The sequence below is a fragment of the Cheilinus undulatus genome, linkage group 12, assembly GCF_018320785.1.
Source record: "Cheilinus undulatus linkage group 12, ASM1832078v1, whole genome shotgun sequence".
Lineage (NCBI taxonomy): Eukaryota > Metazoa > Chordata > Actinopteri > Labriformes > Labridae > Cheilinus > Cheilinus undulatus.
This window is the reverse complement of record NC_054876.1, coordinates 33,194,178-33,215,493: the sequence shown is the minus strand read 5'-3', so window position 1 is coordinate 33,215,493 and position 21,316 is coordinate 33,194,178. Positions and strand designations below refer to the sequence as shown.

The following is a 21,316-nucleotide window of genomic DNA, read 5'->3' as shown; positions in this document are numbered from 1 at the left end:
TCTTCTTGCCTTTTCTTCCTCTTTGTTTACCAGATTGCAGTGTCTGTAATTTGTCAATGGGAGGCAGTGATGTCACTAAGGCTTTTACAGCACAGTAGCTAAGTAAGTGAGAAGAAGAAATCCATACAGGAAGTAGCTAAGCATATCCTTGTCAAGTAGAAATCTTTAACCAAACTTTTTTGTTATTTCCTCTTCACAGTAAAAGTGCATCTATCCTGTTAGATAAAATAATTAAAAATATATGTATCAAAATATACCTAGAATTATGTTAAATACTAATGAACACATCCTCAAATGTGTCAGAAATGTTAAATCAGACCTCAATTCACAGCAAGTTTCTGGATGGTGTTTTCTTTTCTTTGAGAGACCTGACAGAGCTTACATTTTTACTTTTCTCAAATCTTCATGATGCTGTTATTTCAGTAAGTTTAAGATCTGTTGATTACAGGTAAATCATACAAAAATCTACAAAAAATGAGATACAAGTACATCCACACATACAGCCATAGACATAAAAAAGCTATCAACAACAACAAATAAAATGAAAAGGATTTAAAATTAAAAATGCTATAAGTAATTATAAAATACTTAACTAAGATTTTAAATTGGGTAATTTGTCATTTGATACAAGGATTTCTTCTTATCGTTATTATCATTGTTATTTACAGTATTTATAATTGGAACCATTAATACAAGAAAAATTGTCACAATTTACATGCTTTAAATATGTATTAAATAAAATTAAATATAAAAATACAAAAATTAAGCTCAATGGCAAAAAAAACAAAATTAGGGGCAAACACCTTAATAAGGGATAACGTAAAAAATCACGATAGCGGGGTACAGCCCGTATTGTTTTCTACCAACTTATTCACCTCTTAATAATATTACTAAAAAGTCCCTTTTTTTTTTTTGTATTGAAGACATTTTATTTCGAAAGGTTCTGGAAGAGACCGGAAGTGACAGGCTCCCTCACATTGCGGCTGTCAGTAGCTTTGCCACTGCATAATTGTCAACTACCGACACAAGTGGCAACATAGCACAGAAGCTGGAACTGTAAATGTGTATTCATGGGGGGGAAGAATAAACAACGAACAAAAGGAAATGTTCGGGTGAGTAAACAAAAGTTTGAGTTAACGTCCCATGATAACATAATACTGCCCAGAACAAGCCCGAGCACGAGCTAATGTAAACCTTGAAGCTAACGCTACATGTGACTGTTGTATTCCAATTGTTTCATAACCGCAACGTTTCCGTATGGCTAATGTTGGTACCTTTGTTTAAGCTCACTTAAACCACACGTTTCTCTGTTGCCACCAGCCGTCCAGTAGCGGTCGAGCTGCGGAGGTTCTTACCCGGGAAGGTGGTGTCATCCCTGGCTTTGTCGGCTTCGACACGGCGCTTACCTCCGAGCTGAGTTATGTCCCTGCTGTTCACGGGGCAGAGGAGATAGACAACCTGGTAGATGCTGACTTCCGACTGGTGCTAAGGAAACTTTCTAAGAGGGATGTTGTCACCCGACTGAAAGTGAGTCCAACTTTCAAAACTTTAAGGTGTTCCATAAGGAGTAAACACTACACAAATAAACCTAACTACTTCAAACTTCCATTTGGTTTAGTGGCGTTTTTGGCTCCTCCTGTGGACAAAGCATTACATGTTGTTATTTGTGGATGCTGTTTTTTTTTTGTGCACTCTGGACTAAAGCTTCATTCTGTGTTTGCTTCATTTTGTCAGCTGTATCACTCAAATGCTGAATATTTGCTCTGTAATATGTTAAAAATGCTGTGTCTGCAGCATACTGTTGATCACTTTATCTGTCACCTGCCACATTGTAGTAGAAGTTTCGATCTTTCATTTCATCTTTTAGTAATAAGAGTAAATCTCTCTACTAATGAGCTCATTTGTTCTTTAAGAGAGCTGCTGACATTAATCTTCGTCTGTTTATAACCAATTTACAATGCTTACAAGAGCTTTAAAGAGTTATTATGTATTACTGCCTCTGAATGCTTATTATTGTATTCTCCTCTCAGGCTGTTCAGGATTTTGGGTCCATGTGTCAGGAACGGGATGCTGAAGAGGTTAAAGGGGTTCTGCCATACTGGCCTAGGATTTACTGCAAGATAGCAGTGGTGAGATGATCATTCACAATACATTTATGGGACATCATGGGCATGGTTGAGTCAAATGTCTTCATATTCTTCTTCATCTGTTGTGTATACCAGTAGGTCTATTATGCCACTATTTGCACCATGTGTACTATCCATACTGAGTGAATTAGCTGTCTTTTATAAGAAGTGTTAGATCAACCAATACAGATCTGTTTTTACACCACATCCGCCAACTTAAGTGTTTCTTCTACACAACATTTGAACCTCTGTTTAACCTTAAATGTCTTGCCCTTAATTCCTAGATGACGTATGTGGTTTAATGTCCAAACAATGAACACATTTCATTTCACATTATTTAAATAGCAATATAGAAACTTGACTTAAATAGTGCTGCTTAAATACTTTCCTGGTATTCCTACTTAAAAAAAGTAAGAGTATTCCTCTTTGTTATTCTGATTATTGATAGTAGCAAAAAGTACCCAGGCTTTAAATAAAGGGTAATGAATGAATCCACCAATTATTGTAAGCAATGTCCAGCACAGAGTTTGCAGTTTTCCTGCAATTTCTGTTTATTAAAGATAACAAATTGCCCAATTTGTTGTACTTAGTACCTCTTCTTTGTTGCAGTGGTAATGAAGCAATTATCAGTATTGTTAAATTTTTACTAGTATCATATCATAGTAAAAAAAATCTAGCATTATGATGACACCTCTATTAAGCAAATCAAGTATCCCATTTTGACCAAGCAATTGGTAAATAATCTAAAGCAATATTGGAGACAATATTGGAGGCCTGGAACCACAATTAGATTGAAGATGACATTTAAGAGTATGCCAGTGTTCCCTGTATCTACATTTGTCTCTGTCAATGTCTTATCAGGACCATGATCGCAGGATCAGGGAGGCCACCCAGCAGGCTTTCGAGCAGCTGGTGCTGAAAGTTCGACGCAGTTTGGCCCCCTTCCTGAAGAGCTTGATGGGCCACTGGATTCTGTCCCAGTGTGACCCTTACACACCTGCAGCCTCTGCTGCCTGCCAGGCCTTCCAGGCTGCCTTTTCACCTGCCAAACAACCAGAGGCGCTCAGCTTCTGCAAAGATGAAATCCTTAATGTGAGTAGTAGTGGAGAGTGCACTGCATGTGTTTATTCATGGGCTAAAAAGTATCTAAAAAATTCTACCTTTGTGTTGCAGGTTCTTCAAGATATTTTGTTAAAGGAAACAGCAGACACTCTTAGTGACCCACAGTGAGTAAACAGATGAGATGTGTCTAGTTTCTATTGTCTCTGACATGCTCTGTAAGAGACTTTGCTCAGACTTTGGTCCCCCCTCTGTTTTTCAGAAGTTTGACCGAAGAGGAGAGAGCAGCAAAATATGTACGCATGCTGACCAGTTCTCTGCTGGGAGTTAAAAGACTGCTCTCCCTGCTGCTCCAGAGTGACAGGACAGCCCTGGAGCAAAGACTGGCAAATCTTGTCAACTCTGGGAAGTTCTGGAAGTACAGCAAACATAAGACAGCTCAGGTACTGGGATGCTGCTATACTTTTAAGAGACGTTTAGATGTGTCTTTCATAAACTAGTCCAGCAGCTACACAGGATGGCTCTTACTGATTTTTGCTTGTACTTAAATTGCATATATTCATTATCAAACCTTAGATGAAGGAAACTGAAGAGCAGTCATATTCATTTAAACTCCAATAGCCCCGAGTGTCTATCTGTCATGTCATTGAGTTAATAAAAGGCACCCATGCATTGTGGTTGGGTTTACTAGTTACTTGGTTAACTACATAATTCTACCTCATTATAAAAAAGACTTTTCCCCCTCATTACACCTGTTTGTTGTCCCTCAGGTGAGAGGGGCCTTTTTTGAGATGGTGTGCGCTCTGTGTGAGTTCACTCCAGGATTGGTCCAGGCTGAAGCAGCACGACTCTGCCCTGCTGTTCTCCTCAGCATCGATGACACAGATCCAGTAGTGGTACCTCCTGTGTGGGAAGCTGTCCTTCACGTTGTTTCCACCATCCCGGTAAGTCTGCATTAAAAGGACAATGTTTTTTCCTTTTTTATAAAATATTTGTTTCTGGGCTCTTTATGTCTTTACTCTGATGTGAAAGGAGAGTGGATAGAATCAGAAATTGGGGAGAGAAAGCGTGAGGAATGACGTAAGGGAACCACATGTCTACTGGCAAAAGACTATTTCAAATATGAGTCATGCTTGTTTCAAAGTAGTCTAACCCACTTAGGCAAAGTTCAAATCTTATAACAATGTGTACAAGATGGTGCAAATGGATAAGATCAGGTAATTAAGTTCTTGTTTTTATATGGATAACCACTTTAGTTTGTGTTGTTCTGGGATGACTTAAATTGAAATAATCCTGATTTTCCTGATCCAAACAATATGCTGGCTTCATGTTGGAGTACAGTAAGAAGAATAAAACACTCTTGTAATGTTTTTACAACAGTTATAAATTTGTCTGGTATTTTACTGTGGAGTTGCTGTATCATTGCCATTACACAGTACATAAAGTAGAAATCACAGTTGTGGGGAAAAGAGTTGTGCCCTAAATATTTATTTCAGTTTGTGTGGATTGTTTTGTGCTGTATCTGCAGGATGTTGATCATATGTGTTATTTCTTTGAAAATATATACCGGTTTACCACCACTGCAGTTGTGATGACACATATCTCCTAATAAAAATATATTTTTAACTTTGGTTTTTTGTTTTGGTTTCTTACTTGTAGAGTGGTATCTATTCTTAAATCATCCTCTCACTGTTTCAGGACTGCTGGTCACATGCCAATGCCAAGAAGGGATTCTTACCAAAACTATGGAGTCAACTAAAAGAGGGAGGCAAAGGCATGGCTAAAGCCCTGCACCCAAACCTGATGCCGCTCCTGAGTAAGCTTCCCAAAGAGGTCACTGATCCAACGTTGGACTTCTACACAACTTTCTTCACTTCATTCATGCAAGGGTACTTTTATTCTCTTCTTTCTTTTTTCTTTTTTCCTGTATAGTACAGTTGACTAAGAGGTAATTTGTTTGTATGATATTTGGATTTGAAGGGAACGGTATTGTTTACCGTGATCATAACTAGTTTTAATGTTTTAGACAATTCTGAAATGAGCTTTATTGGCCAAGTATGCTTATGCAACAAGGATTTGACTCTGGTTGGCTTTGCTCTCAGTGTACAGGAATTAAACATTATATTCAAAACATAAAAAATAAACTGAAAAAGTTTAAGAAATTAAGGCTTACATATGTACAAACTCTTGTAGGTATTATTTCTAGTATATACAAGTCAGTGTGCTTTGATAGTATGGTTGCAAGATTTGCAAAGGGTGCAAGAGCGCTGACTGGACATGATCAGGAGTATAAAATTTGTAAGGATGTAGGTAGGTCAGGTGCTTTGAGATGTTGAAGAAGTTAATAAGTGCAATGTGCATATGAGGTCAGGCATTCTATTGCTTGAAAAATAACATGCAGCAAGATTACTGTATATATGAACACATGGTAGGCCAATTCGGCTGCAAGGGGGTTCTCAATCAAAACAACAAAGAAGATGAAGAGTAGAGGTGTGCTGCTCAGCTCTGGCCACCTCCCCACCTTATTTTTTTGCTCAGCATTGAGGACTCTGTTCAATAAGAGCTGCAATCAATATGATGTATTTACATAAAGTAAACCAATATTTGGTTTCATAGATGATGTTCACATCATGAGGGAGAAAAGCTGTTAAAAGTGCCTGGTTAATGCTGTACACTTCACAAAGAGTTCACTTCGCTCAAAGCATAAACCAGGAAGGCCTTTTTTAAACATGTCTTCATCATGATGAGGAATTCAGCAGCAGCATTACAGCAGCTTCCAGTACAAGTTTTTTCCCCTTATGTATCAGTCTTAAGCCTGCCACATACATGAACATTTGAAAAATCTTAACCGATTTTTTTTTGAGACCCCACACATGGTGACAAATAATCACAGATTTTACTGTGTTTTTCATGTAGTGTGGGTTGTAAAAGGAGAGGATCACCCTAAGCACACCACACACTAGCAGATTCTGTTAATCAACTACTTGAGTCTCTGCCTCATCTCCACTCACAAACATGACTTTAGAGTAATGATGCTTCTGTGGTTAGCTGTTAGCTACATGCTAAGTCCATCGTACTTGCAATTTTAGTCCAGCTCCCTCCTTGTCAGTTTGTCTGGGCTGTGTTTTACAGTACATATTGTTTTATTGCCACAAAGCAGCAAATTGTTCCTTGATTTCGGATGTCCATCTAACCTTATGCATCCCATTTACTATCGTTACCAAGGCTGGGTTTTCATTTTACTTCTTCCTCCCTCTGTCACCTTGCTTCCTGATTGGCTATTCCTCCATTCACTGCTCACATCTGCTTGGCTGTCCTCAGTGCTCACCACACACAACAGGATTTTTGGTTGGAAATATTGAACGGGTTTAATATTTACATTCTTGGGGTAGACGGCCTCCGATCAGGTCAGACAGGGAAAATTCACTCGTATCATATGAAACACCACAGGGTAATCCAGCAAGACGATCTTAAGAACCATTGATAACTAGGCCTTTGCTGACTTTGGTCAGAAGGAGGGATTCAGTCTGACAATCGGCACGGTTATCGTTTTATCACAGTGTGTGGTTTGCCATGTAACATTCTGTGTTTTAAATTTGACAGGACACATCCAATACAGAAATAAAAATTAAGAATTTCTCTGGCTTTAAAGCTAGTTTGAAATATTTGAAATAACCAAAGTACTCACAGAAAAAATATATGCATAAACATAGCCTCTTTTAATAAGCGTAGACATTTCAGCGTGAAAAATCTACATATTGTACCTTCAAGGAACGCTGAGAGATCAGCTGACATTTTGGCACAACTTCACCATATTTTCAGTCATAGCTGTGTGCAGTGATACATCATTGTTATTGGCATGCATCATTATTCTGTATTGCTATATAATCATTGTTGTTTCTGTTTTTTTGCCTCAGTCTGTCCAGTGAGCGTGCCTTAACAAGCCCCTCAGAGAGTGCAGTAATAGTGACTTCTCTTGTCGAGTGCTTGAGGTATTGCATCATGAACAATATAGAAGAAGAGGATGAGCAGAAAAAAATACGGACCATGCTTGTTTCACAGCAGGTGGGATCTCATAGTAGACTTTAACCCATAATGTTAAAACTTTCTGCAGTTTACTAATTTCTTACATTTTTTGCTCTTCCTTTAAGCTACTCCCACTGCTAGAGAAGGCTCTCAGTAACCCGTCCCTACAGAACGGTCCCCTTTTCCTTCTGGTCACGGAGATGCTCGTATCCTGGGAGAAGAGGGCTGGTTTACAAGGGGAAGGTGAAACAAATGAAGGCAAGGAAGTCTTTAAAGAGCTCCTGGTAGACTTCTGGGAGGAGCTCGGTTTGATGTTTGTGCGCTATGTGGACAATGAGGACGCAGATCCACAGGCTTTAGAAGGGGTTGCTACCTTACTGCAGGTGAGTTTCTTCTGAAACTTCAGAAACATTCCCACTGAAATCTCCATGTTGACAGAAACAACTCAATATGGCTGCCAGAACTATTCTTGTCTTTAAACGTGACTTAAGTAACACAGAAAGCTACTGCCTCAATAAATCTCTTCTCCCCTCCTCTTAAATCTCCAGGTGATGCGTCACCCTGACAGAGTAAAAAGAAAGCACGTCCAGAAGAAGAAATCTGTCAAGATCTGTTTCTCTAAGCCCGATGAGGAGAAAACTGGAGTGGACGGGGATGCTGTGGAGAGGCCTGTGCAGACAGAGTCTGAGTCCGTGAATGAGAGGGTCTGCTCCCCACAGACTCAGCATTTTGAGGATGTGGTGTGCCAGCTGGCACAGCTCTGCCTGGTGCATGTCAATGAGAAAAAGTCTGAAAAACATCTTGTCTTCCTCTCCCTTCTTCTGCGCTCTTTCCATACGCCCAGAGTCTTCAGTGTAAGTCATATTTTGTGATGTGTATTTGACTCCCAGTTGTTTTTTTCATCTTTGTGAGGCATCCTTTGAGTATTATTTCTCTCTGTAAGGGCTAAATCTGTGAAAGTACGAAGAACTGAAAGGGCAGATTTTTTTTGTTAAATCTTGTGGTACACTTTGAACAATTTCCCTTCCAGTCATTCTTTGATCTTTTGTAAGGCCTCCTCTGAGTTTAATTAGTCTTTGTAACCGCAAAGCCTAGGAAAAATAATTCCAATTTTAATGAAAAAGTTTTTTTCTAAAAACTTTTGGTATACTTGTAAAATTTAGAGCAGTAATGTGAAGTGTTGGAAGCTATTATGAAATGAACTTGAACGTGCAGAAAACCTGGTGTAGTCTTTTGTATCTATCAACAAGTTTTTAATTCCCCTGCAGCTCTTTGATACAGCTAACATTCCTCTCTCACACAGACATTGGTTGAACTTGATAAAATAAAGGACGTCGCTCAGCATGAAGAAGGTAACATTAAAAACCCGGCAATGCAGTTCCTGTTGGAGCAGGTGGTGGTGTGGCTGGCTGAGCAGGGACGCACAGACACCGAGCACCTGGTGGAGATGGTCTTCAGCTCCCTGTACTGCTGCAGCTCCCAGGAGACCACACGCATCCTCAACCACATCACTATGGTACCATGAGATGCATCTTTAATGTTCAGTGATGCTTCCTCTCATATTGTAGATCCAATTCTGAAGTTTCTTTGCTGACATTCTGGCTTTTATATTTCTTTCCAGATGGATTTACAGTGGAGAATAATCCTCCAAATTATACAGAGGGTATGTGCAGGAGACTTTATGTGAGATTTTGACTCCCACTAATACAAACCTCTGAACTACTCTGCTATTTGTCCTCTCAGGCATGTGTAGACCCGGAGACTCTTAAGAGCTGCAGAGATTGGCTGAAAGGTTCAGTTCTGGGTGAGCGCCTCCTGGGATTGACTGAGGAGCTCTGCAAGGTGGGAAGCAGCTCTTCGAGTTCTTCCTTTGGTACAAGCAGCCACAGTTGGACGCTTATCAGCCTTGTGCTTTCTCAACACCACAACAATGGTAAACGCACACACACTCCAGACTTTTTTCTGTCAGCAGCTTTGCTTTTTCTTGATGTCTAGAAATGCATCTTTTCCTGGTTACCTTGCTGCACAGCATTTGTGGATTTTCCTATCAGCTGCCACACTTTATCTAAAACTTTTTGATCTGTTTTATTTGCACAGAAGCACTCATAGGTGAGGTGTACATGGAGCAGATTTTAGAGAAGCTCCACGCCACTCTGTCTGAGGCCAAGAGTCTGTCGGATGCAGGCAACATGGAGCCGCTCATCTCCTTCATCTGTGACGTGGCCGCCACCTTCTTCTCCTCTGTACAAGACTGTCTTCTGCTAAGCTCTGCAGAGGAACTCCTATTCACAGTCTTTCAATTCACAGCCAAAGATCAAACCCACTCTCACTTGTCTGGTAGGTACTTTCACAAATATTAAGTTTATTTCTTCTTTGTTTGCTTTCAGAGTGCATGCACCCATATACTTGTATATGACCTGCTTTAAAAGAACTCCTTCTTTATTTTGCAATGGAAGATTCACTTTTAGGCAAGCTGAGGAAAGTGTGTGTAGCTGGGGTCCAGTCACTGACCCAACAACCTGATTATGAGTTCAAAGAAGGCGGTTTCCTGCAGAGTGCAGCCATTTGGGTGACAGGACAACTACTCATTGTTTCAAGCATCAAAAGGTAACAACTGTGAACGTTTCCCCGACAAAACAGTGATTTCTTTTCTAATCCTTGTCCAAATTTGTCCCTTTGTTTGCTCAGACAGGCTCATTTTACGCAATTATATCTTATAACCAGTCTCAAGGTTATGTTTTGCTTCTACCTAACAAGTCTTGCTGTGATAATTTAGTTTCCAGGTTCTGGTCCAAGCTGTACAGAGCTTAGTGGAGACGATGATCTCTGTCTGCAATCAAGACTCTCCCCTTGTTGCCCAGTTCTTTACTGCACTGATGCCAAGCCACACAGAATGGACAAGAATGAGACGAGCATTACCTCCTCAAGTGAGACAGCAATTAAATCACTTATACTTAAGGCAAATAACTTAAGTCACATGTTGGGCAAGGATTCTGGTTGTTAAAATTATCTTCAGAAAACACAGACTAATCAATAGTTCCTCCCCAATTTTTTCTCAAGTGGATGAAGACTCCCTTACTGTCTGGTCGGTACAGAGGAGTTCTGGAGAAACTCTCCATGGATATGTGGAAGTCTAAGTTACCAACCAAGCTACCAGCCCACCTGTGTGTGTGTGCTCTGCTGGGGAGAGTCGCTCGGACAGTGGCGTTTATGCCTGGAGACCAAAAAGAGGCAGAACGCTCTTTACATCTGCCAAACCTTAAATACGCAGGTAACCACACCCAAACTCACACACAGGACAGGTTTCTGTGGCTTTTCACTGCTTTTGTTTATGTCAATGTATAAAGCTTCCTGATTTGTTTAATTTTTCTTTGATAGTTTCTGAGCTATTGTATGCACTGCAGTGGTGTAAGGAGGTAGAGTACAGCCCTGCCTTAGTGTCCTCTTACCACAACATGCTGACTGACTGGGGGCTGTCAGAGGGGCTGCACAGCCTGGTTCCAACAAAGGAGCTCCTGGAGACTCTTTACTTAAGGCAAGTAACATTTATTTACTTATAAAAAAATAAATGATTTTTGGTCTTTCAAATAAATACCAGCATCTTTCTTGTCTTCCAACTTATTGCAATTTTCTGTGCATGCATATACAGGGCTAGGTCACTAATACTGAACTCCTTGTCAGAAAGGGGACCCTTATGTTAGTATTTGCTTTTAAGAACATTACTTCAGCTGGAGAAAAGTATTGTGGGTATTTAAAGGCTTTTTTGCTTTAATTTGGATAGGAAGGCTGAAGAGAGACAAAAAATATAAGGAGAGAGAGCCTCTGTTTATGGGTGTCTGGTCTAACAACTGAGCTAAACCAGTGCATATTTTGATTTTTATTAAATTTTGCCAGTTACCCAAAAAACTACAAATACCATACTTGGTTAGAAAAATTCATTTAACACAGCTCTTTTCATGGTTAGCCAGATATTTTGAACACCAAAATGGGATTTAATGAACAAGACAAAAATAGTAAACGGTAAGCACTGATGTTGTTTTACAGAGTCACTTGTTTGAAACAGTGCCTGTTGTATACACTGTATGCAGTATGTTCTGTATTCTAACACTGCTTTGTATTCTCACCTTGTAGGTCTGTGGAGGATGGCGGTCTTTGGTCTTTGACCCTAGAAAACTACATCCACACCAACAGCTTGGAAGCGGATCACAGTTCCACCTTGAGGAAGCTTTATGGCAGTGCCAACAGGTTTGTAGTTTCTTTGTGAAGTTGTTTAAATGCTTTTAATTTGTTACCCCTGTTCAGACTGTATTATCGCTTTAAACTTGCTTGCATTTGTTCAGTTTGTTCCCAGCGTCTCAGAGCAAACTGAGCACTCTCCAGGTGCTCTGCCCCACCATGACCAAGGAAGACAGGGAGGCTCTCCTCGCCCTGGCTACAGCTGGAATAATCAACTGGCAGGAGAACGATGGTTAGTAGGAATACACATACACGTTGCCATATATGTAACCATTGGTCTTGGACTATATTGATATTTATTTGGGCTGTGTGTGTCTCAGATGTATATGGGTGTGTAGCAGTGCTGATGTGCTGCCTGAACGCTAACTCGCATGTAGAGGAGGAGGTTGTGCTGGCGATCCTCGCCACTCTGATGGAATGGAGGAACAGCAAGGAGGACTGGTTCCTCTTTGGCAGGTAAAGTAAAAAACTTTGACATGCTCTTCAGAGTACTGGTGTATTCATTAGGCCATACATGTATATCTCACTTCCTTTACCTTTTTCATTTTTTTAATTTTACTCTTTAATTCTGTGCTTGGAAAAACGAAAAAAATCTTTCCAACTGTCTCTCTACTGTCACTCGATGTTAGTGGTTCCTAACCTTTTTTTCTTGGGGCCCCCATACTTGTATCTAATAAAAGCAGAACCCCCCCCCATGACTTACACAAAAGAAAAAAAAATATTTTTATTAAAAAAATCGACATATATTTTTAATATATATGTTTGATAAGATTTAAAGAAAATGGGTCTTACCACATTTTTCCAGCTGACTATAGTAAATTTTTTTAATTTGTGTTCAGTCATAATTTAAGTAAGTATATGTAAATCTAGATTTTTGTGTACTTGTAATTTTTTGAGTAAATTCAGAAATCAGTCCACCTTTCCAACTCCATCCAGGACCCCAGGTTGGGAACCAATGCTGTTCATAGAATATCTATATAGCATTTAACCCTTGTGTAGTTTTAACATTCTGCAAACTCTGTTTGTCCAAATGGTCAAAAATGACTTGCCTTTCACTTGGCTCCTTAAGGAAAGAAGCTAAGCTCAAATTTAAATGTAATTTTTTTGTCATGGTGTTCTATCTTCGTTGTACATTTCAGCCATGGATTGCTGAATTATTCCAACATGGTTGAACATGATTTTTTTTTTTTGTTGAAAAACATATTTATATCATACTTTTGTTTAGCATTAAAAAGTAGCTGAATTGTACAGAAAGTAGAGTACTACAACCACTAGTCCTCCCCCATTTTTTCTGACCATTACTTAGATCCATGTTGTGTATAGAACACAAAATTAGACAAGCAAAAGAGTAAGATTTTAGATGTAAAACAAAATCACAAAAAAACATTAAGGGGTGGTCATATTTAGCACACAAACAACACGAGAGTTAAAAGGATGCATATTACTTTAGAAGTTAAATTAGATTTATGAGAATTTTTTAGTGCTGCAAAATTATTAACTGCAGTGTGCTCTTAATCTAAAATGTTCCTTATAATAAAGACATGACGACAGTTTGAATTTATGTGGTTGGTATTTATGCATTTGTCGCATGCTTGTTTTTCAGTGATCTGTCTAAAGTGACTGCAGAGCAGTTAAACCTCACAGTGGAGATGATGCGTTTCCTGTCCTGGCTGGTGTCTCATTGTCCTACAGTCCTCGGGGGCAGCCATTGGGACTTCTTGCTCTGCGCTATGTTAGCCTGGTTGGAGGTGAGACATGGTTCATACATATCATGCTGCTCTGTGGTTTTAAAGTCAGGGTCAGGTAGAGTAGTACCTCTAGGATTCAGTTTCCAGTACAGTGGACTAGGTCAGCAGTTTCTATTCATTTTCAGCATCTGTTGTGCGCTATTTATGACTTCCATCTAATGTCCCTTACAACCTCTGACTGTGTTTCTTCTCTTTTTATAGGCTTCAAGTGAAAATGTGAGCAGTCTCTGGAACCCATGGGTGCAGCTGTTTGTGTGTGAGAACGCTGCACTGATAGTGACGCTGAACCACTTCTTCACATCATCACCACCAGAGGTTCTGGAGCAGCTGCCGGCTGAACTGGCTGGTGAATGGAGAGATTTCTTTGTAGAAGGAATCTACAACCTGCTGCTACCTCTGCCTATCAGTATCACAGGTACGTGTGTGGATTATACTTTTAAGAGGTTATGAAACAGTCACATTTAGACTGAAAAGTCAAGTTCAAAATTTACCTGGACCTCAGCTTACCTGAACTTTTCGTGTAGTGTGTCTTTAGACAGTTTTTTTCTGATTTATACCTGAAAAGTTTAGCCACCCTTGAATGATCCATTGTGATGTTAAATGCTCAAATAAAGAGATTATATCTAAAAATAAGACACAAAGAGGAAAACAATCTAACCTCAATTTGATCTTTAGACCCTGCTTATTTTTTGCTGCCTGTGATGAAAGCTATACTCAATCAAATTTGGTGAAACTAACCAATAATTGGCATATGGATGCAGGTGTGATGCTGTGCTCTCTACAGTTTCCTGTTTTGTCATTTGTCAATTAGGGCTGGGCAATTAATCGAAAATTAGATTAAATAGCAATATGGCCTGCTGCAATTTTCAAGTCGCAGAAGGTGCTATATTCCTTTAACCTGAAATATTTGTCAAATAGCCGTTGAATTTTTTTTCTTGCAGCAGAGATGTTACGCATTACAAATCATGCAATCATTTACAGGCATTTTTTTTAATAGCCTGAAAAAATCCTACTTTTTTGTACGTTTTTCTTTTTGAGTATTAGAATGACATTAAAATTATAACTCCCTTCAATACATTAATTCCTATCCAATTTGCAATACGAGTCAAAATCATCACAGTTAGATATTTTTCAAAATTGTTCAGCTCTAGTTTTATCCAATATTGTGTTGGATATGATATAAGGTGATTTATTTCTTGTGTTTGTTGGAAAAAAAACATGATATAAGGAACTCAAGAAATGATCGCATATCAAACCGCAGTTGCAATACTGGGGAAAAAAATCGCAATTAGATAACTTTCCCAAATCATTCAACCCTATTGTCTATCATGTAAATGAATATTTTACTTAAGCGTGTCTATTTTCCAAAATGTTTAGATTAATTTGCAAGCAAAGACGCCACTGTTTAATCTTTATGCTTCATGTCATCATACAGATACTTTCAGTGAACCAGACGACCCTGTGTTTCCTTTGGCTGTGCTGCAGTCAGCTGGTAAAACTCTGACATTTGTACCTGTGCAGCAGTTAGTGCAGAACTCACTGCCACCAAAGTTCATAGCAGATCAGAAGACAAACCTGCCAGAGCCACTTCAGACACTCCTCAACACCTTCTGTCCTCTTCTGCTGTTTAAAGCCAGGCCTCTGCAGATCACTGTGTACCACCTGTTAGAAAAGTAAGGACACAAAGTTCTCCTTTGAGTCTGTAATAAATTCAGTGCCATGGCTGTTCTGAGACCCTTGAGCTTGGAAGTTTTAAATTAAAACCTTGAGAAAATAAACTATTTCCTTATCGTCAATACAGGGTGATGCCTCAGCTGCCTGAGTGTGATGGAGAAGGCGACACTAACAAGTCTGATGATGACAGAGATGAGCCGTGTCTGTAAGTCAAAGAGAGAGATCAAATTACTCTTCCATTACACATATATTAAAGTATAGGCTACACTTTATATGTAAGGTTTTTTTTACAGTATAAATAATGTTTTATGGCTTATTTTCAAAATCACTCTGACAGTTTTATGTAAATTACTCTGCTCAGCTCTCCTCCGGCGTCTCTGATGGCCATCCTGTCGACCTGTGAGGAGCTGTGTGATAACATCCTGGCTGGGGTTCAAGTGGGAGAGTTTGCAGTGGTTCAGCCGCTCAGTGTTGAGTATTCCTGCATCCTCGGATACTTACTGGCCTGGAAGCTTCTCCTCACTTTTTTCAAATCCTCGCCCTCTCATGTAAGTCATGATAATAAAGTTCTTACCATTTTTATTTGTTTTAGTTTCCTTTACAGCAGAGTGACCTTGTAGATAAACACTAAAAAAAGCTAAACAAAAAAGGCATTACAAAACAGTTGCCAGAATACAAAGAACAAGGTTTGCAGGGATGAACTTGAGAAAAAAAGAAGTGATGGGAAATTAGACCCAAAAAATAAATTTGTTTTTTAATTGACTTGGTATATTTTCTTGCTGAAGAGTGAGTTAACATGTTTAGATACTTGTATTACGGCAGAGATGTGGTTTATATGTGGTGTGATCAGGAACAGATAGTAATATGTTACAACAACAACATCACAACAAAGCGAGTCTGTAATAATATATTGCAAAACAATCCTATTTGAGAATATAAAATGGCCATAAAAGGTAAAAAGTAGGATCAGTGTATTAATTCACTGAAAATTGGTGTTAGAGTCACCTCCAATCATGCCTCGTCCTTATTTTTCTTTGTACAACTTTACAGCATTATCCTCTTGCTTTCTTTTTTTTCACAAATAAACTTCTGTTCTCATCAGTCTTCTTCATGTCTTCAAGAGACGATGATACAACCTGCCAGGGTTAAGCAGGACAGGTCAAAACAAACTGGTTTATGAGCTCCAGGGAGAGAACAGTGTGGTTTCTCTGTTAACAAACTATTGACTTTACTTCTTGTTTATCTCCAGCTGCGTGCCCATTATGCCCAGTATCTCAAGAGGAGCTGCTCCCTTAACAAGCTCCTCCTCCACCTCTTCAAATTGATGCCTGAGAACCCCAACTACCCGGGCCAGGGTGCAGAGACCAAAGAGTCAAGAACCTTCTTTACAGAGAGCCTGTCTCTCACCGTAGACCGTGAGTAGCATGCACACTTTTTCCCTCTTCTTTGCGTTTTTTAAATGTAAAATAGCTTTGATTTTTCTTTCCCTGTTTCCTGCCAGCAGAGAGCAAGAGCGTTGAGTGGGAGCTCCCACACCTGGCCTGCAGCGTGTACTACAGCACGGTGCAGGACCTGCCCGCCATGGTGCGCCTGTGGTGGAACAGCCAGGAGAAGAGAGTGAGCGCTGCTGTGGAGAAGTTCACAACTAAATATGTCAGTCCAGTTCTATCAGGGCAGGAGATTTCATCTGTCCACGGCAGCACTCAGATGTTTGAAAATATGACAGTAAGTTGGCGAAACATCCTTTTCTATGTTTGTATAAGTAAAAATGTTACGTCTTTTAAACAAACTAAGCTCTTAAACATGTAATAGAAGATACCAAGTCCTTATCCCCCACATACAGGTACATCTAAAAAAATTAGAATATCATGAAAAAGTTTAATATTTTTTGTCACTCATTTCAGAAAGTGAAACCCATATATTATATAGACTCATTACACATACAGTGAAGTAATTCAAGCCTTTATTTCTTACGGCTTACAGATAATGAAAACCCAAAATTCAGTGTCTCAGAAAATTAGACTATTGTAAAAAAAAATTCAATATTGGAAAGTCATGGTGTCACACCCTAATCAGCTAATTAACTCAAAATACCTACAAAGGTTTCCTGAGCCTTTAAATGGTCTCTCAGTCTGGGTCAGTAGTCTACACAATCATGGGGAAGACTGCAGACTTGACAGATGTCCAGAAGACAGTCATTGACACCCTCCACAAAGAGGATAAGCCACAAAAGGTCATTGCTAAAGAAGCTGGTTGTTCACAGAGTGCTGTATCCAAGCATATTCATAGAAAGGTGAGTGGAAGGAAAAAGTGTGGTAGGAAAAGGTGCACCAGCATAAGGGATAACTGCAGCCTTGAGAGGATTGTCAAGCAAAATCCATTCAAGAATTTGGGGGAGCTTCACAAGGAGTGGGCTGAGGCTGGAGTCAGCGCATCAAGAGCCACTACGCACAGACGAATCCTAGACATGGGCTACAAATGTAGCATTCCTCGTGTCAAGCCACTCCTGAACCAGAGACAATGTCAGAAGCGTCTTACTTGGGCTGTGGAGAGAAAGAACTGGACTGTTGCTCAGTGGTCCAAAGTCCTCTTTTCAGATGAAAGTACATTTTGCATATCATTTGGAAATCAAGGTCCCAGAGTCTGGAGGAAGAGAGGAGAAGCACAGAATCCACGTTGCTTGAAGCCCAGTGTGAAGTTTCCACAGTCAGTGATGATTTGGGCTGCCATGGCATCTGCTGGTGTTGGTCCACTGTGTTTTCTCAAGTCCACAGTCAACACAGCCATCTACCAGGACATTTTAGAGCACTTCATGCTTCCTTCTTCTGACAAGTGCTGACAAATGCTGATTTCATTTGGCACCAGCCCAGACTGCCAAAGCTACCAAAAGCTGATTCAGTGACCATGGTGTTACTGTGCTTGATTGGCCAGCAAACTGGCCTGACCTGTCCTATTGTCAAGAGGAAGATGAGAGACACCAGACCCAACAATGCAGCTGACCTGAAGGTTGCTATCAAAGCAGCCTGGGCTTCCATTATACCTGAGCAGTGCCACAGGCTGATCGCCTCCATGCCACGCTGCACTGATGCAGTAATTCATGCAAAAGGAGGCCCAACCAAGTATTGAGTGCATAGAAATGAACATACTTTTCAGAAGCCTGACATTTCTTTTTCAAATAACTTTTTTTTTATTGATCTTACGTAATATTCAGATTTTCTGAGACATTGAATTTTGGGTTTTCCTTATCTGTAAGCCATAATCATCAACATTTCAAGAAATAAAGGCTTGAAATATTTCACTCTATATGTAATTAGTCTATATAATATATGGGTTTCACTCTCTGAAATGAGTGACAAAAAATGTTGAACTTTTTCATGATATTCAAATTTTTGAGATGTACCTGTATAGGATCATTTTCTTCCTTCAGTGATGTCTGAGAGGCAATTGAACCAATCCTTTAGGTTAACAATAAACAGATGCTGTAGACATAATGTAAACAATATAAAGACGATAGGTTGTAAAGCAGAGCTCTGTTCAGTAAATTGAAAAACAAACAGCTTATTTACTTATCATCTTGCCCTAGGTGAAAGCCCGCTCAGCAGCGCGGGAGGTAATTGCTACCTACTCTGTGGACGATATCTTCATCGAGTTGGTGATTCAGCTGCCACAGAACCACCCTCTGGGCTCCATCACTGTTGAGAGTGGGCGGCGTGTTGGCGTTGCCGTTCAGCAGTGGAGGAACTGGATGTTGCAGCTGAGCACTTACCTCACACATCAGGTAGGAATGAACACACACATAGTGGATGGATTCAAAAGTGTGTGTAGGCCTGGACTAACACTTCAGTATATTCCCACCTGCACCCACAAGAGAATAGTGCGATGAAATCAGGGAAATGTAAATATGTGTTTTATGTGTGCTTTAGAACGGCACTATAATGGAGGGTCTGGCTCTGTGGAAGAATAACGTGGATAAGCGCTTCGAGGGAATAGAGGATTGTATGATCTGCTTCTCTGTTATCCACGGCTCCAACTACTCTCTGCCCAAAAAAGCGTGCCGCACCTGCAAAAAGAAATTCCACTCAGCTTGTCTGGTGAGTTTTATGTGTAAGGATCAAATCACATCCAGTCATTGGGATGACTTCAAGGACTGTTTGGCAAATGCTGATTTAACATTTCACACTAATGCAAATTTAAACATTCTCTCATGTTTGATCAATCATATTACATGAAGAGAACAACAGCACTGTCATCTTTTTTTCTGGATTTGTTATAAAGATGTTTATTGAGGATTTTCCTTCAACTGGGACCAAATTTTTCTGGTTTTGATATGTTTTCTGTTGTTGCTAATTTTGTAGAAGTACAATGATTTAAATAATGAAAATAGAAAAAAAATTCATTTAAATAACACCTTTTCAAGCAAGAGTTTACAAAGGGCCTCCAAATAAAGGGAAAGATGAAATAACCAGAAGAACTTAACAACCCAAAAACACATGAACCAAAGACAAATGGACCCCCCAAAAAGGACTCCTAAAACACAGACCCAAATTGAAAGGAAAAAATGGTTAAAAGAGTAAAAAACAAAACAAAAAGTAATATGGTAAGAGAAATACATCACATAGAAACAGTGTAAGCGATAAAGACAACAGAGGGAGATATGTGCAAAAAATATATGAAAGATATAAAAGCAGGGTAGAAACAATAAAAAGCTAAAACATAGATAATGCAAGAAAAGGTGGCAGAAGCAACAGAAACGAAAGAAAGATAAATACAGCAAAAGAAGGTAGCAGAAATAAGGAGCATCAAAAGAGATACATGCAGTGAAATACGATAAAATCATTATAGAGTCAAAGATAAATAAAAGTAACAAAATAGTATAGAAGTGTATAAAGCGACAAAATAAATAAACGCAATTAAAGGAGGTAAAAGCTATAAAAAGCTACAGAAGTATATAAAGGAAATAAAAGGATACAAAAGCAATAAAAAGCTTTGAATAAAAGGGTGTAAAAAATATAAAGCTACACAATAAAAAAACAATTATAGCAGGTAGAAACAATAAAAAGCTAAAACCGACAAATGCAAGAAAATGTGTCAGAAAATAAATGCAAAAATGAAATTACAAGGGTAAGAAATAGGGCAAGATAAAAGTAGAACAAAAAAAGTCAATAAGAGTAGTTTCACATAAAAGCAAGTATATAAAAATTAGTTTAAAGGAAGTGATTTAAAAATATCCTTTTACCATTTAAAACAAAGATAGATAACATCAAAGAAAACACATTTTCAATCTATAATTGTTGTCCTGTCTTAAATTACTTCTCTCTTTTTTTTCCCCAGTACAAGTGGTTCACCTCCAGCAACAAGTCGACCTGTCCACTGTGCAGAGAAACCTTCTTCTAACAGACTGCAGTGAAGCTGCGGCAAATGCATGCACAAGCTCACAGAAGAACTCTAATGAAAAGGACCTTATGGCAGTTGTGTTTATGTCAGTTATCGCTCAATGACATGGAAGGCACTGCAAAGATGTCCATATTTAGAAATATGATTTGAAAGCTAGCAATTTCTTTAATCCAGTGCTTTAGTGCACTGTAAATATGCAGCATCAGAACCTTCATTCTGATGTGTCTCTGTAATTATAGTTTGTATCCTAATTCTTAAATGCCTCATTTTTATCTTTAAAAAATGCTTGAAGATCAAAGACTAAGTGCCAGTTGTGCAAGTCATAGACTTTGCACCTGTACTGCAGAGTTAATTTTTAGACATATAAAAACAGATGATGACATTATTGAATTCCAAAGACAAGTTTCACTTATATTTCCTAATATTTAGGAGTGTAAAAAGGCTGTATCTGATTGATGGCTTGCCTTGTACCAGTATAGAGGGTGAAATCACCTTTGCAAAACAGAAAAGGAAACTTATTTAGGTTTTTAATGTTAAAATGCGTTTGCTCACAAATACATTTTTGATTTGTAACTTCCCCTGGTGCCTGCATAATGCTGTAAATGATGCTGGAAAGAAAATAAAAGCTTCTAAATCAGTGTTTATGAGTGTCATTGATTCCCTACTTAGAAGATGAAGCAAACAAAGCATAAACACAGAAAAGTTTAAGCCACTCTCCACACAACTGATATTTAAAAAAAAAAGTTTTTGATTGTTTTCCTGATCCTAATAAATTCATTTCCTCCTCAAATAAAAGGACTGAGTGCTTATCTGAATGTGATGGGCTTCAGAGAGAAATGTCAAAGCTTAATAGATCTGTTTATTTCCCTCAAAAGTCTTTCATATCTGGTTAGTAAAGGGTTTTGTTAAAACACTAAAGGCTGAGCTGGCAGCTGTACAGGCTTTTTAACTAAACAGAGTAAGTAGAGAACAAAGCAGAGTTTACTTACTCCTAATGGCTTAGCTGTATAGTACAGAACAATACATGCAGGGACGTATACTCATGCATATTTC

General features: G+C 39.0%; 1 protein-coding gene across 1 annotated transcript; it reads left to right on the top strand.

Moving 5' to 3' along the window:
- The first annotated feature begins 973 nt into the window (after positions 1 to 973).
- On the top strand, positions 974 to 20,901 carry ltn1 (listerin E3 ubiquitin protein ligase 1). The gene is made up of 32 exons (XM_041801658.1): positions 974 to 1,112; positions 1,321 to 1,527; positions 2,031 to 2,129; positions 2,988 to 3,218; positions 3,300 to 3,352; positions 3,448 to 3,628; positions 3,956 to 4,129; positions 4,884 to 5,074; positions 7,103 to 7,250; positions 7,337 to 7,594; positions 7,760 to 8,065; positions 8,515 to 8,727; positions 8,833 to 8,874; positions 8,955 to 9,144; positions 9,309 to 9,548; positions 9,668 to 9,818; positions 9,988 to 10,138; positions 10,272 to 10,482; positions 10,590 to 10,746; positions 11,343 to 11,456; positions 11,552 to 11,679; positions 11,768 to 11,903; positions 13,051 to 13,195; positions 13,397 to 13,610; positions 14,631 to 14,868; positions 14,997 to 15,074; positions 15,231 to 15,417; positions 16,119 to 16,284; positions 16,374 to 16,594; positions 18,453 to 18,647; positions 18,793 to 18,960; positions 20,201 to 20,901. Exons 1-32 carry the CDS (start codon positions 1,071 to 1,073, stop codon positions 20,261 to 20,263), a joined length of 5,298 nt encoding a protein of 1,765 aa, XP_041657592.1. The 5' UTR covers positions 974 to 1,070; the 3' UTR covers positions 20,264 to 20,901.
- The last annotated feature ends 415 nt before the right edge of the window (positions 20,902 to 21,316 follow it).